This window comes from Dama dama, chromosome 10, assembly GCF_033118175.1.
Source record: "Dama dama isolate Ldn47 chromosome 10, ASM3311817v1, whole genome shotgun sequence".
NCBI lineage: Eukaryota > Metazoa > Chordata > Mammalia > Artiodactyla > Cervidae > Dama > Dama dama.
The window spans coordinates 20,914,841-20,928,293 of NC_083690.1; the positions used below are offsets into that span (position 1 = coordinate 20,914,841).

The 13,453-nt window shown below is 50.0% G+C and overlaps 1 protein-coding gene across 1 annotated transcript in view; it reads left to right on the forward strand.

Annotated features, from left to right (window-relative positions):
- Nucleotides 1-12,192, forward strand: part of VWA3A (von Willebrand factor A domain containing 3A) — a 48,017-nt gene extending 35,825 nt beyond the window's left edge. Inside the window, exons 21-32 of the mRNA XM_061152339.1 lie at nt 97-249; nt 1,702-1,792; nt 2,483-2,593; nt 3,140-3,237; nt 4,041-4,178; nt 5,103-5,211; nt 7,959-8,103; nt 9,072-9,216; nt 9,629-9,780; nt 10,538-10,661; nt 11,892-11,989; nt 12,141-12,192. Of these exons, the coding sequence (XP_061008322.1) occupies nt 97-249; nt 1,702-1,792; nt 2,483-2,593; nt 3,140-3,237; nt 4,041-4,178; nt 5,103-5,211; nt 7,959-8,103; nt 9,072-9,216; nt 9,629-9,780; nt 10,538-10,661; nt 11,892-11,989; nt 12,141-12,192 (1,416 nt within the window). The remainder of the gene's footprint in view (nt 1-96; nt 250-1,701; nt 1,793-2,482; nt 2,594-3,139; nt 3,238-4,040; nt 4,179-5,102; nt 5,212-7,958; nt 8,104-9,071; nt 9,217-9,628; nt 9,781-10,537; nt 10,662-11,891; nt 11,990-12,140) is intronic.
- Nucleotides 12,193-13,453: the final 1,261 nt, after the last annotated feature.

The following is a 13,453-nucleotide window of genomic DNA, read 5'->3' on the forward strand; positions in this document are numbered from 1 at the left end:
GTGTGTGTGTGTGTGTGTGTGTGTGTGTGTGTGCAATTGTATATGTACACAGTCCCTGGGGAGGCACCTGCCTGACTCTCCCAATCCCTGCTGCAGTGTGCCTTACTCGTGTCCTCCCTGAAGAACCGGTCTGGAAAAGGACAGGAAAGTGCAGCCCTCCTGAAAGAGAAGCCGAATGTGCTCCAGCCGAGAAGTCAGCCCAGGAAGTTCTGTCCTTCCAAGCCCACAGCACCCTCCGTGGCCAGAATGGTTTGACTCCCCTCCCCTAATAACACACAGAGGATTTTGTTTCCACCTTGTCTCTTGGTCTTTCCTAGATCGTGAAGTGGCCTGGGCCAGGTCCCCAGGTCCCAGGGCCAGTGGAGGCGGGGGTAGTGTCCTCAGTGGTCAGGGGCCTGGCCTCCAAGGGGGAGGAGAGCCCCAGGGGCCTGCTTCTCAGCTCTGGCCACCCCTTCCACTCCAGCTTTGGCTCTGCCTGGTTATCCCAGCCTTGTGGTACTAAGGATTCCAGGGAGCTGGCACTCATCATTACACGTGCTGGTTAGAAGACAGGAGGGCTCATCCGGAGGGTCTCTGAGGGGCAAAGTGGCATCTAATGGGCTCTTGCTGCTTCTTCTCAAGGCTTACAGGGGCCTGATTGGACCTGGGCCTTCCCCAGGGTTGATCCTTGTTCACAGCCTGTCAAAATCTGCCCTGCATAAAATGTCCACCGTAACAATCACAAGGGGCGTCTAGGAGTGTGCCTGGGGGAAGACCCCAGGCCCCACAGCACTTGTGAGCAGAAGCCACAGTGAGGTGTGTGAACTCTTCAGCATTTCACCAGCTGACAGACCCTGGTGAACACAGCTCCCTCCCTTCCCGGGGCTGCACTCTCGAGAGGTTCTGTCCACACGGGCACCAGACTGCCCCAGGTGTCGGGAGCCGGCACCTTCTGGTCTTCCCGAATTCTGAGGTGAAACCCCAGGGTCTCAGAGTCTGCCGGTTGGGCCTCCAGTGTGAGGGGCCTTGGGTTGCACCAGGGCCCCTAACAGGCCTCCTGAAACGAGGGAAGAGGATCTGGGTAGGTGATGGGGGTCAGCTGGCCCCGGGCCTGGGTGACTCTGTTCAGCTGTCACCACATTCCAGCTGTGCCCAGTAGTGAAGGAACCCCTCCCTTAAAACTGAGGTGCCCGACGTGGCACAGAAATTGCTGAGTGGTTGCTGGTCGTCCTGGAGGCCCAGAAATCCCGGGCCGGTAAGAAGAGGGGCAGGTAGCTGTTGAAGAAGGTTCAGGCAAATCCCCATAGCAGTCCTAGCAAGCGCTCTCTCTGGCCATATTTCATGGCTTGCAGGATCTCAGTTCCCTGACCAGGGATTGAACCCAGGCCGTAGCAATGACAGCTCCAAGTCCTAACCACTTGACCACCAGGGAACTTCCACAGGCCCTCTCTCATAACACACACACACACACACACACACACACTTGCACGCACCCATTCATATATATGCACACACACACACATGCACATACACATATTTTTCACCTCAAACACCAGAGTCTTCTCTGTATCTGCTGCAGGAGAGGGGTGAACATATGAGAAAGCTTCTTCCTCAGGCCTCTCCATGAAAAGGTTCCTACTTGACATATTGGGGCTGGGGTGATGAGGGTATTGCCCACCACAGAAAACAAGCCTCTGATGGGAAAGGCTGCCTGTTTTCTAGAGTGTTAAAGATGACCCTGACAGAGAGAAGAGGCCCCCCTTGAAAGCTCTGCCATGGTGTCCACTCAGTGGCAAAGCAGGCATCCCCGCAGGTAAGGCATGGCCGCGGGGTGGGAGGGGTGGACAGACACGGCTAAGACATGGATGAGTGATGGCAGTCACTAAAGTGATCAGTGACCGTGCACCTGCCCTCTGCTAAGACTGTTCCCTTTAAAGCTTGTAATCATCCATCCTATGTAGCAAGGAATCTATTAGTTCCTCTGTTTTACTGATGAAGAAATTCAGGCTCAGAGGGACTAAGGAGAGTGTCCAGTGCCAGCCGGTCATGACAAGGCATTGGTATTTTTATGAAAGTATTCAGCTCATACAATCTAAGACCATGTGTCTTACTTCTAATGTCAGAAACAGCAGAGCAGTTCAGAGCAGAGCTCTGGAGTCCCGGAGTCAGCAAGACCTGGGTAGAATCTTTGCTCTGCTTCTCACTGACTCTGAGTCCCCCGTGCCTCATCTGTAAACTGCGGGACTGTGAGGATAAAACCAGACAGGGACTGGGAGGCACCTCACACCAAGCCTGGTAAGTAGCAGCAGCTCTAGCTTTGCTGATCCCGGTGAGGCCAGAGTCAGTTTGACTCAGAGTCAGAGTCAGGACCTCAAAGCCACCTTGGAGCCCCATTTCTGAGGGCAGAGCATAGCTGAAGTTGACAAATCTCTAAGCCAAACTGCACAGCTTCACCACATAAACCCTCAAGGCAGATCCAGACAACAGGCCAAATGTCCTCTAGCTGCAGCCCCGCCAGTGAAGAAAGGGACTGCTGAACGGAGGAAGAAGACCCAATCGAGGGATGCAGAAACAGCTCTCTTGCTGTTCTACACAGAGACAGGGAATAACGTGGGTGAGTTGGCGGCTAAGCAGATGTCTGGACAGCCCCCTTGCCCGGTGAGACCTGGAAGGTGATCAGGCCCCATGGGAGGGTGACCCCTCCAGGACACGGACAGCCATGCCCCCGGAGCAGGCCTATCCTCAAACCGCTCAGATCTCCCAACCCAGGGAAGTGAGCTTGCAAAGTCTTGACACAAAGCAGTAGAATGGGAAAAGGTGATGTCGGCATTCCCCCGGGTCCCTGGGTACAGCGCTCTGGCTCTGTTTGTGAGGGGCGGTGTCCTCAGACTGACTGGGAAGGAAGTGGGCGTGAATCCCCCAAGTCAGCAGGATTGATAGCTGTGAGGAGGCACAGGTCCCAGTAGCAACTCATTGAGAAGCACGGGGGTCAGGTGGGGGGTCCCAGAAGACCTTCCTAGATCCCCCAAGAGTCCCTCCTATCTCTCAGCAAGTTGCACCTAAGGAATGTTACAACTGACTTGATTGACAGAAACTGACATGGAAAAGGGAGGAGAAGGTAAGAGAATTGCACAAGATAACTCTGCTCTCTTTCTTGCAGGCTCCGTATACAAGAAGTACCCTCAAAGAAGGGGCCTAAGAAGGACTAGATCTTCTATTGAGTTGCCCAGAAAGGATACAGTCTGCTCCAGCCAAGAGGTATTATGCTGTTTGTACCAGCACATGTCTCCAAGCAATCATTCCTCCCACCAACCATTATATCTGGGAAGGTGGACACACTTGGAATTGAGACCAAATCTGCTTAGAATGACTGTGTCAAGTGTCAGGATAAGGATTAAAGAGAACTACGTGGGAACCTGAGTCTGCCACTTCCTAGCTGGGTGACCTTAGCTAGTCACTCAATCTCAATGTCTTCATTTATAAAATGAAGACTCTTGTACCTAATAGGATTGCTGATTAATTGAAGTCTATTTTGTGTAAAGTCCTTAGTGGTGTCAGATCCTTTTGGATGCAAGCACTGAAAACCCAGCTTCTTGTTCGAATCCAAAGATAGGATATCTTTTCTTCTGGCAACCAGTCAATCAGTCTGAGCTTGGTTCTGATTGGTCCAGGCCTGGATACCATACTCTGATTGCTTTAAACCTGGTCATTCTTGTATCTCTTATTGTGATATCTTAATTGATCTAAACTTGAGACCAGTCAGGGTTTCCATTCTAGTTTCATGGAAGAGGCTGAAATGGAAATGGAGGAAGCCACAGGGTTCACCAGACCAGGGAGTAATAAGTGCTCAGTAAATTTTCTTCCCTGTTTCCCCTATTTCTTTGCATCTCTCTCTAGCACTGGGGCAGGAATGTGCATGTGAGGTAGTCTCGGTGAGGACCTGGGAAACCCCACATTTCAAATACAAGACAGATTTCAAACATGAGGTTTTTGAAAGATGAGTCAATCATTCCATTAAGCCAAAATTACCCAAGATAACCATTCTTTCCTTTATTCCAAAGTGGGTAGCAAATTATGGGCTAAAGAAACTAAAGATGGAGGTCTCCAGATACCTTGGTCCCAACTGCACTCATCAAAAATCAGTACAGACGTCAGCATCAGCCAAATACTGCAGTGTCTTCCCCAGCATAGAGATCAATGTAAGTCAAGATTGGTTTTGTTTTTTCACTCCCGGCTCCTGTCTCTTCTTAGACACAGATGGCTGAGTGTGTTAGGGGAAAGTCCACATGAATGTATGAGCCCCCAGCTTTTATTTCTCCTATTAAGAACCCCAACCCCCAAAGGGGGACTTCCCTCAAGGAATAGGATACAGAACCCTGTTGGAAGGAAAGTCAGCCCCTCAGAATGCCTGAGACCATGGTCAAGGTTCTAGGTACTCTCTGGGATGAGAATTAGTAACTGTTGCTGAGATCACAGAGCAGTGGCTAGAATACTCACCAGTAAGAACTGTGTACCCCGATTCTGATGGTGGTTCTGTTAAGATGGCCAGAAACAGGGGTTATGGCAGGAGGTGAGGGGGGCTTCTCTAGTTCCCCTAATTTTGAGGTAGTTTTTAATTGCCTTGATACTGGAACAGGTAAATTTAGTACAAAATTAAAATCTAATCCTACTTAAAAAAAAAAAGACCCCATTTTCTCTCCTTGCCCTTTAATGTGACATTGTCAACTGTAAAGCTAAAAATTATCCACCATACAAGTTTCATGGGCATTTAATCATGCTGCCTGCCTCCTCCATCCGAGGTCATCTTTTAATGTGAAATTTATCGACCTCCCATTCTACCATTAAGGGTTTTCTATTTAAAATTTAGAGAGACTATTTTAGTTTTTAGTTATGACAGTGACCACATTTGACACAAAAACCATCATCCCAATTCCCCCACACCTGCCTAAACCCATGCATTTGATAGTTCAATAAAAGAAAAAAAAAAGCTTTTAAACAAAAATGTATGCTTTTACAGTGTTGCAAAAATTGTGAAACACAATAGACTAAACTGTTTTGGGGGTGATGGGGATATGAAGAAAAAGCTGGCAGGGGAGTATTTTTCTTTGCTTGCTTTAATCCAGGGGACAGTGAGACACATTGAGTGCACCCCCAGGGAAATGGAGGTGTACATCACGCACCTGGACAAGCTGATGCGCCGCTACGTCCAGAGACTGCAGTGGTTGCTGTCTGGTGAGCCTGCCTGCTGTCCTGGAGGGTGGGGGGCATGAGGGGCAGGGGGAGGGCAACCCCAGGGACCCCAGGGTCACTCCTTCCCAGACTAAGCACTCCCAAACGGTCACCCAGCGGCAACATGACTTCTGGGTTCAGAGGTCAGGCATTGTGCTGGATAACAGGAGGTGGAGCACAGACCACAGCATCAGAGAGAACCAGGTCTGTCCAGGCTGTCTCCCACACCCCATCTCCTGGGTGTGACTGAGGGGCTGGCCCTCAGGAGCCTCAATTTAGCATTGATTGGGCTCCAGAGAACTGGTCCATGAAGGTAGAGATAGGAGGGTCTCCAGCAGAGAAGATGCTCCTGTTCTTCTCTACGGAGAGCATTGAGGACCCTCTGGAGAGGCCAGTGGCTGGGCTGGCTGGGAGCCAGACTCACATCCCAGAAGCGGCGTGGGGGCAGGAATCAGGATGGTCTGAAGCATCAAGTCCAAAAGGCCGGGTGGTTGGCTAGAACTGAACGGCAGGGTGTTTAGGCTTTGGGGCCTGGAGGGTTCCTGGGGTGATAGGAGGAAGCATCCCAGTGTGGGCCACTTGGGCTCCTGTGCAGATTCATTAAGTCCAGTCCTCTGCAGTAGAACCTGGTATAAACAGTCCTTGGTCTGCCGTGGCTCTCCAAAGCCTCTGGAGGGGGCTGCAAGTCCCAGGCTCAGCTGTCAAGTCAGAGGCTGAACGTGGGGCAACAGTGACGTTGTGTGTGTTCTCCCTACTCCGACACACACTTCCTGCCGGGAGAGTGTGAAGGCCAGCCGTGCAGTCACTCATGGTGTAGTACGAGTTGCACCCGCACATCACACACAGCTACACACCCAACACCATCTAACACCTCAAAACATACCCAGAGGATGCTGCACTGATTCACTCATTCATTAATCAGCAAAGAGTGTCATTCTCCCGGTGCTGGGGCGGTCGTAGAGGAAGCACCCCACGTGGTCCCTGAGCTCATGGAGCATGTGGTCCGGAGGAGGAGGATGGTACCCAAAGAACAGCGGAGATGAGTGTAAGGTGGAGACAGGTGTGGTGCAGGGAGAGAGAGGCAGCGGGCCTGCACAGGGAGATCATGAAGGGCTTCCCTGAGGAGGTGATCTGAAGAATAAATAGACATCACCTGAGCAAAGAGAAGACAGACTCCCAGGACGTGGCTGAGCTGCTCAACAGGAGAGGAGGCTGAGTACAAAGACTGAAAGGAAGCCGGATTGGCTGAAAGTAAAGGGCTCATCCATCCCAGGAAGATGAATTCATGGCCCAGACTTTATCCTAAGAGGAATGGGAAGACACTGAAAGGTTTTAAATAAGGGAAATGTGGTCAAGTTACAACCAATCTCTCTGGACTATAAATTGTTGAGGAGATGGAGTGCAGTCAGGGGAACCTAGAAGGAATCCAGGGGATAAGAATAGGATAACTGGGAATGTTAGTGATGATGGAGACGGACAAAGAAAGCAGAGTTAGATTAGGGAGACAATCCCAGGGCTCAGTGGCTTTCAGGGTGTTCCCTTCCGCTGTCTGGTTCCCAGGGTGGATCAGCTGGCCTTTTGTGTGGGAGGCCCCTCGAGAGCTGGCTGGCTGTCCTCACAGAACATCCCCCATGCTTTAGGATGGCTCCCCTCCTGTCCTCATGTGGCCATGAGTGTGGCCAGAGAATACCCCACGTGAGTCCTGGAAGATTCCTGGGCAGCGGGTCCAGCCAGCTCAGGCCGCCTTTCCCTGGAGAGCAGTGAGCCCGTTTTGCAGCAGGTTTCCATTTTTTCTAATCCTGCCTCCAGTGAGGTCTGAGGTGTGATTCAGGAACGTTTGACACGCCATCTTCTGCTCTTTGGCTTCCTCCGTGTTACTTCCATTTAGCCCTGGGGCACTAAAAGGGCTGGGGCCAGCTGTTGCCTTAAAACATGGATCAGAGGACCTGAATGTGAATCTCAGCTGCCAGGCTGTGTGACCATGGGCAAGTCACTGACCCTCTCTGTTTCCCCTTGGGATAATTCCCAAATCCCGTACCCACCTCTCCAGCTTTCCCTCTGTCCCACAAGCGTGGCATGCTCTTCTCCCACTCAGAGCTTTTCTCAGTCCGTTTGCTCCACACATACCTCCTCTCCCTCCTCTCCTTGGCCACTGCTCCTCATCCCCAGCCGTAGGTTGTCTGCTCCCCACCCCACATCCATCTCTTTCAGATTCTCCCCAGTGTATACTCCTGTACGTTTGTCAGAACCCTCAGCAGAGGGGTAGCTGTTAGCATAACATCTGTTTTCCTTTACCGACTAGCAGCCCCACGAGGGCAGGGAACCCTCCCTCATCTCCACTGCACTTTGCTCAGCGCCGGGCACACTGAGGATGCTCATTTGATTTCTGTTGACCAATGTACAGACTCTGTGCTCTGTAACTTTGTTTCCAGCCCCAAACAGTGCTGTGACACCGCTTAACTCAATCACCTAACATTAGAGTGAGGAAGGTCAAGCCCAGGGAGGTTATAATCAGGTCATCTCCAGCAAAGTCACAGTGGAAACCTTGATCTCCCAAGGCCTAGGCCACCGACCTATGCTACCTTTGAACGGTGACCACTTTAGCAACACCACAGTGGCTATCTCTCAGCGGGTTCACATCTGATCCACAGATGATCAGATTTGGGGCTGGTGTGGTGTATTTGATAGCTGCAGTGACAAAAACCACCCTCACTCCTCCCTGGCCTCTGCCCCCACCCCCCCTGGAGCAGGGAGCCGCCGACTGTTCGGAGTCATTTTGGAGAGGAAAGTGTGCGTCCTGCTGGACACGTCGGGATCCATGGGCCCCTACCTGCAGCAGGTGAAGATGGAGCTTACCCTGCTGATATGGGAACAGCTGCGGAAGCACTGTGACAGGTAAGAGGCAGGGGTACGGGTGAGGTGGGGGGCAGGAAGATCCAAGCAATAGTTCTGGATGCTTCCCTGGCCAAGGCCACTCCCTCCTCGCGCTTCCAAAGGGGCCTGGAGGCTTCTGAACTGCTCAGCTGAATAGCAGGAAGGAACACTGCCTTCTACTGCAGAAGTAAAGTGGTTTTTAGAAATCTGTCTTGGGCCCAGTGACAATTGCAAGCAGATCAGAGGACCCACCAGGCTGCCTTGAATTGTGGATGTTTCAAGAGGGGCTTTGGTGTGGTTTGTTCTCTCTACTCAGAAGGGTTGACCCCGAAGGGACAGCTGGAAACTCTGACCCCAGGCTGGGACTCGTTCTTGCCCTAATATTAAAATGAGCAGGCATTTATAGAGCTCTTTCCTTGTGCCAAGCACTTTACATGCGTGAGGTCATTCAGCCTGCACAATGATCCTGTTACTATCCCCATTCTTCAGAAAAGGAAACAAGGGCTTAGAGAAATTAAGTCATTTGCCCAAGGTCATATAACCAGTAAGTAGCAATTACTGAGCGGGGATTTAAATCTGTCTGCACCTAAAATTTTCACCATGTACCTTCTCAATCTTGGTTGGTCTGCAGGGGGCCCAGGGCTTGCTGTAAGGTCTTCAGGGATAAGCATGTGTCCTCATGGAGGTTACTTTCCCAAGATCAAAATAGACTGCATGTGGGCTCAGCGTGTCTGACTCTTTGCGACACTATGCACTGTAGCCTGCCAGGCTTCTCTGTCTATGGAGTTTTTCAAGCAAGAATACTGGAGTGGGTTGCCATTTCCTCCTCCAGGGGATCTTCTTGACCCAGGGATTGAACCCACGTCTCCTGCATTGCAGGTGGATTTTTTACCACTGAGCCATCGGTGAAGCCCTCAATATAAACTGGCACATGCTAACAAATCTCTTTTTCCTCTCTCCACCCCCCACTTCTTTTCCCTGCTCCCCAGTTTTAACCTGCTCAGCTTTGCAGAGGGCCTACAGCCGTGGCAGGACACTCTGCTGGAGACCACAGACGCAGCTTGCCACAAGGCCATGCGGTGGGTGACGTGCCTGCACGCTCAGGGGAGCACCTCAGTCTTGGAAGCACTGCTGGCAAGTTCCACCACCAAGCCCAACCCAGAAATACTGTCCTAACCCCTAATCCTGACATGGCATGATGCTTCAGAGTTTACAGAGAGCACTTTAGAATTTGCTAAGTGTTCAATCATTGCATCTTCCCAACAACCCAGTGAGAATGAGTTTCTCAAATATCTGACTTTATTAATGATGACACAGAGGCTCCGGGAGGTTAAGTGACTTGCTTGGGATTAACCAGCTCTGGAGTGAGCTGCACTCTTTTTCCTAAATTTCAACAGCTTCCTGGTCTGTCATCAGGTGAAAGGGGAGGCTCGCAGTCTTAATGACAAGTTGGTGGGATCCAAGCAGACTTGGGGATAGCAGGTCAGTGGTTTCTGCATCCTGGTTGGCCCCTTCTCTGAGCCAGACAGCCTATGTGCTCTTTCAGAAAGCTTTCAGTTTTCCTGATGTAGAAGGACTATACCTCCTGACCGACGGGAAGCCGGACACAAGCTGCAGCCTTATTCTCAGTGAAGTCCAGAGACTGAAGGAGAAGAGAGACGTCAAAGTGCACACCATCTCCCTGAACTGCTCTTGCAGGTGGGCAGTGAGGAGGCGGCCGAGTTGCAGCACTTCCCTATCGCCACGTGTTTGAGGGTCACGTGGCCATGAGCTGAGCTGTCCTGGGCCCAAGTACCATGGGTGAGCCGCTAGGAGGCCCCTGGGCAGGCATTGCACCAGAGAGGGAACCCCACTGAAACCCTGCCTACCCATCAGCAGGGCACCCCAACCTTCTCCAGTGTGAAAACAGACTTGCACCGGTTCCTAGTCAGTCACACGCTGTGTTCTCCCACTTCGTCTTTCTTGGGGGGCACATTTGTCAATATTTAGGGGGAAAAGTTTAAAGTAGCTATGGCTATTTCCATAAACAATTATCATGGAAGAAAGAACATGTGTTAAACAAGGGAGATTCAGCTCCTTCTGAAAAGAGAATTTTAATGTAATTGGCAAAGCTGTGATTACTTACATTTATATTTAATCTCTCTGTCCAAACCATGAGCTCCATAAAAGTCACACTGTCTCCCTGCCAGGCCAGACACATAGTCGGCACTGGATAGATTAAGGAATGGGGCCATGTGCTCAGAGGGCAACCCTGATACGGTGAATACAATTCACACAGCGGCACCTCTGCCACCCAAAAACCAGCTGGGAGGGTGGGCTTGTGATCCTGACATGGTCTCAGTGGCACAGAGCCTCCAGGCCCAAGACCCATTACCCCACTGATGTGACTTCCCCAGGGGCTGGGGGCTCACAGAGATCGGTGGGCCTGGCCCCAGCCCCCTGTTCCTCCCCGCAGGACTGCTGCTAACTTCTTGAGAGACCTGGCCGCCCTCACCGGGGGGCGCTATCACTGCCCTGTTAGTGAGGACTCGCTTCTGGAAATGCAGGGCCTGCTGACCAGGGGCTTCCTCCACCAAAGGGTAGGTTGTAGGATGAGTTCTGTTGAAACAGTGCAATATAGTGTCAACAGGTGTGGTTTTTTTCTTCCTAACTAACAATTAATTCTTTGTAAATTACCTCTTTTAATCCTTCCAACCATTATTGTACCCATTTAACAGGTGAGTGAACAGGCTCAGCCAGGTTTAAGAATACACCTAAAGTCAAGAGTAAATGGTAAAGCTGGAGTCCAGACATCCATGCTTCTAAATTCTATGCTTTCATTCCTGCATGTTTCTGTCTTCTCACCTTAAACTCATTAAAGTACAGATATTCAAATGTGTGATCTGTTAAAAATAAATACAGAAGAGTCATAAATTTTATCACACATACGGAATAAGATTTTACAACCTGCTAGAAAGATTATGTATCTATTCATGCCTTCTAGGGATGTATTGCTGTGAATCCTAACATTTCCAAGCCAATATATCATCTAGTAGAACAATCAACCAGAACTCTGGAATTTTTTTTTTTGGAAATTAAAGTTTATTGTCACAGGGCATGGCAAAATTTTTGAAGTTGAGTGCTTTGCATGATTTCTTTGTTTGAGTAACAGTTTTGGGGGCAAATATTACTAGTGATATAGAGGTCAGAACAAGTAAAAGTAATAAGTATTCATCCATATCCTACACAGGGAAACACAGTTGACAATATTGGGAAGGTTCTCTATTTAATACCTTATCAAATCAGATTCTTTGAATAGTTTCTGGGTGCAGAGTGGGACCTTTGCCACTACTGCTTCCAGGAAGAAGGAACACTTTCATCTCTCTTACATTCTCTTACTAATGGTGAGAACTTGTATTTTTAAGGCTAAGCTCTGGAATTTCATTAGTTGACATAAGAAAAAGGTATGTCTGTGGAGCTGTTTTACCAGAAGAAATAGAGAAAGGGTTGACAGTGAGATAAGGTGTATATACCACTTCTGTTCTACAGGGCAGAGCAGTGCTGAATTCAGTGAAATCCAGGGCCCCTCTCCGTTTCCAGTGACTCTCAGACATCTTATTGCAAAGTGTCCCCTTTACAGAATGACTGCCTTTGCATATATTAAGCTCTCTGTCCCTGGAAACATGCAAGCTGAGGCCCACAAGATTCCCTGCACTGGGAGGAAGGCTGCACTGAGTTCACTCTAAAATTCTTCTCCTAAGATTTTGGATTCTCACGTCCCACCCAGTCATTTAATGGATCTAACTTCAGACTCATCTCCCTCTTTCAAGGATCCTGCGCTGCCACTATTTGAAGGAGATGATTTAAGGAGACTGGCCCAGGAGATCACCAAGGCCAGAGGCTTCCTCTGGCAGGCCCAGTCCATCAGGTACACCCTTCAAGCAGCCCCTCTCCCCTGCCTCATAGCTCTAGCCCACCCAGACCCTGGGCCCCACCCAAGTCATGACACCCCTGCTCCAAGAGCTCCTGCCTGCCAGGCCCGGAAATCTGGGCATCTTCCTTCATCTCCTGTTCACTAGGTCCCAACTCCAGAAGAAAAACAACCCAGAACCGAAGGTCGCTCCTTTTTAGGGAAGCGTTCTCAGGTAAGGGGAGGGGACAAACCCTGTGCAGGTCAGGCAGCACGCTCTGCTTTGTGGACAGTAGTAACCAGGGGGAGGGATCAGAAACAAGGATTCCTCCACATAGAAAGGCCATCCTACAAAGAACCACATACTTGCCGTGAGCACAAGGTGCCCTGGAAAACTGGTACTCCCAGATCAGCATCATCAGGCACCAGGACTCCCTAGAAGCTGCAAGAGAGTCGCTGTTTATCCCTGGGCCCACCCTGACGTTCCTGCCTTGTCCCCAACACACCCTGCACTTCAGTCACAAGACTGTTCCTTGCCGGAAGTCCTGCACCAAGCCCCCTGGCTGGAGCATCCTTCTGCCACCCTCTGTCTGGTGACTCCTTCTCATGCATCAAGGCACAGAGCAAATGGCATCAGGTTCTCTGTGAAGATGCCCCTGGGATCCATCAAGAGCTGGGAGCCTCCCGCCTTCCCCCCATAGCATTCTGACCACTCATCTCTCTTTATAGTGGTGACACTTACTACACTTAGCACTCCACATCATGCTTCCTGGCTTCTTTGTCTCTTCTCCCTGACCATGAGCTCCCCCAGGATGAGGCTGGTGTCCTAACCATCTCTGGGTCCCCGGAACCTGCCATGTGGCAAACATGTAGTAAACTGTGAGCTTGCAGCTTAGTTATGAGAGCCCTGCTCTGGAGACCGGCCAAATGAGATCGTTTCTGCCCTGATCCTCTTGCTCTATGCCTTCCCACCGCCTTAGTCCACGGCTGTAACACAGACTCAGCGTCAGCCCATCTTGGAGGAAGAAAAAATAAATGAGTCTCGCCACCACCCCCCAAACTGCTCAACCAAACTGGACTGCAGTCTGCTCTGGAGCCCAATCCAGAGCAAATTCTTGGCTCAAGCTTGTGAAAACGGGGCTGGCTATGCTGGGCCAACCCCACTGTGTACACACGAAATGAATGTGTCATGTATTACATCATTGAGGGTCATTTCTAAGACATGAAAAATTGCTTTTAGTTAATTAATAGGATCAAAGTTACTTTTAAACTGATGTGATCATTGCAGTGTGTGTGTGTAAATGTTTGGTGAGATAAACTTTGTTAATCATCTATGTTTTAATTTTTTTTACTAGAATGTGTTATATGAGCTTTTCTATATAGCTGTGTTTATTTTATTTGCATCTTCAAAAAACTGTGATCATGGTCTTTCTAGTATTTTTTATACTTTCAGCTCTTATGTCATGTAACACCTAACTTATT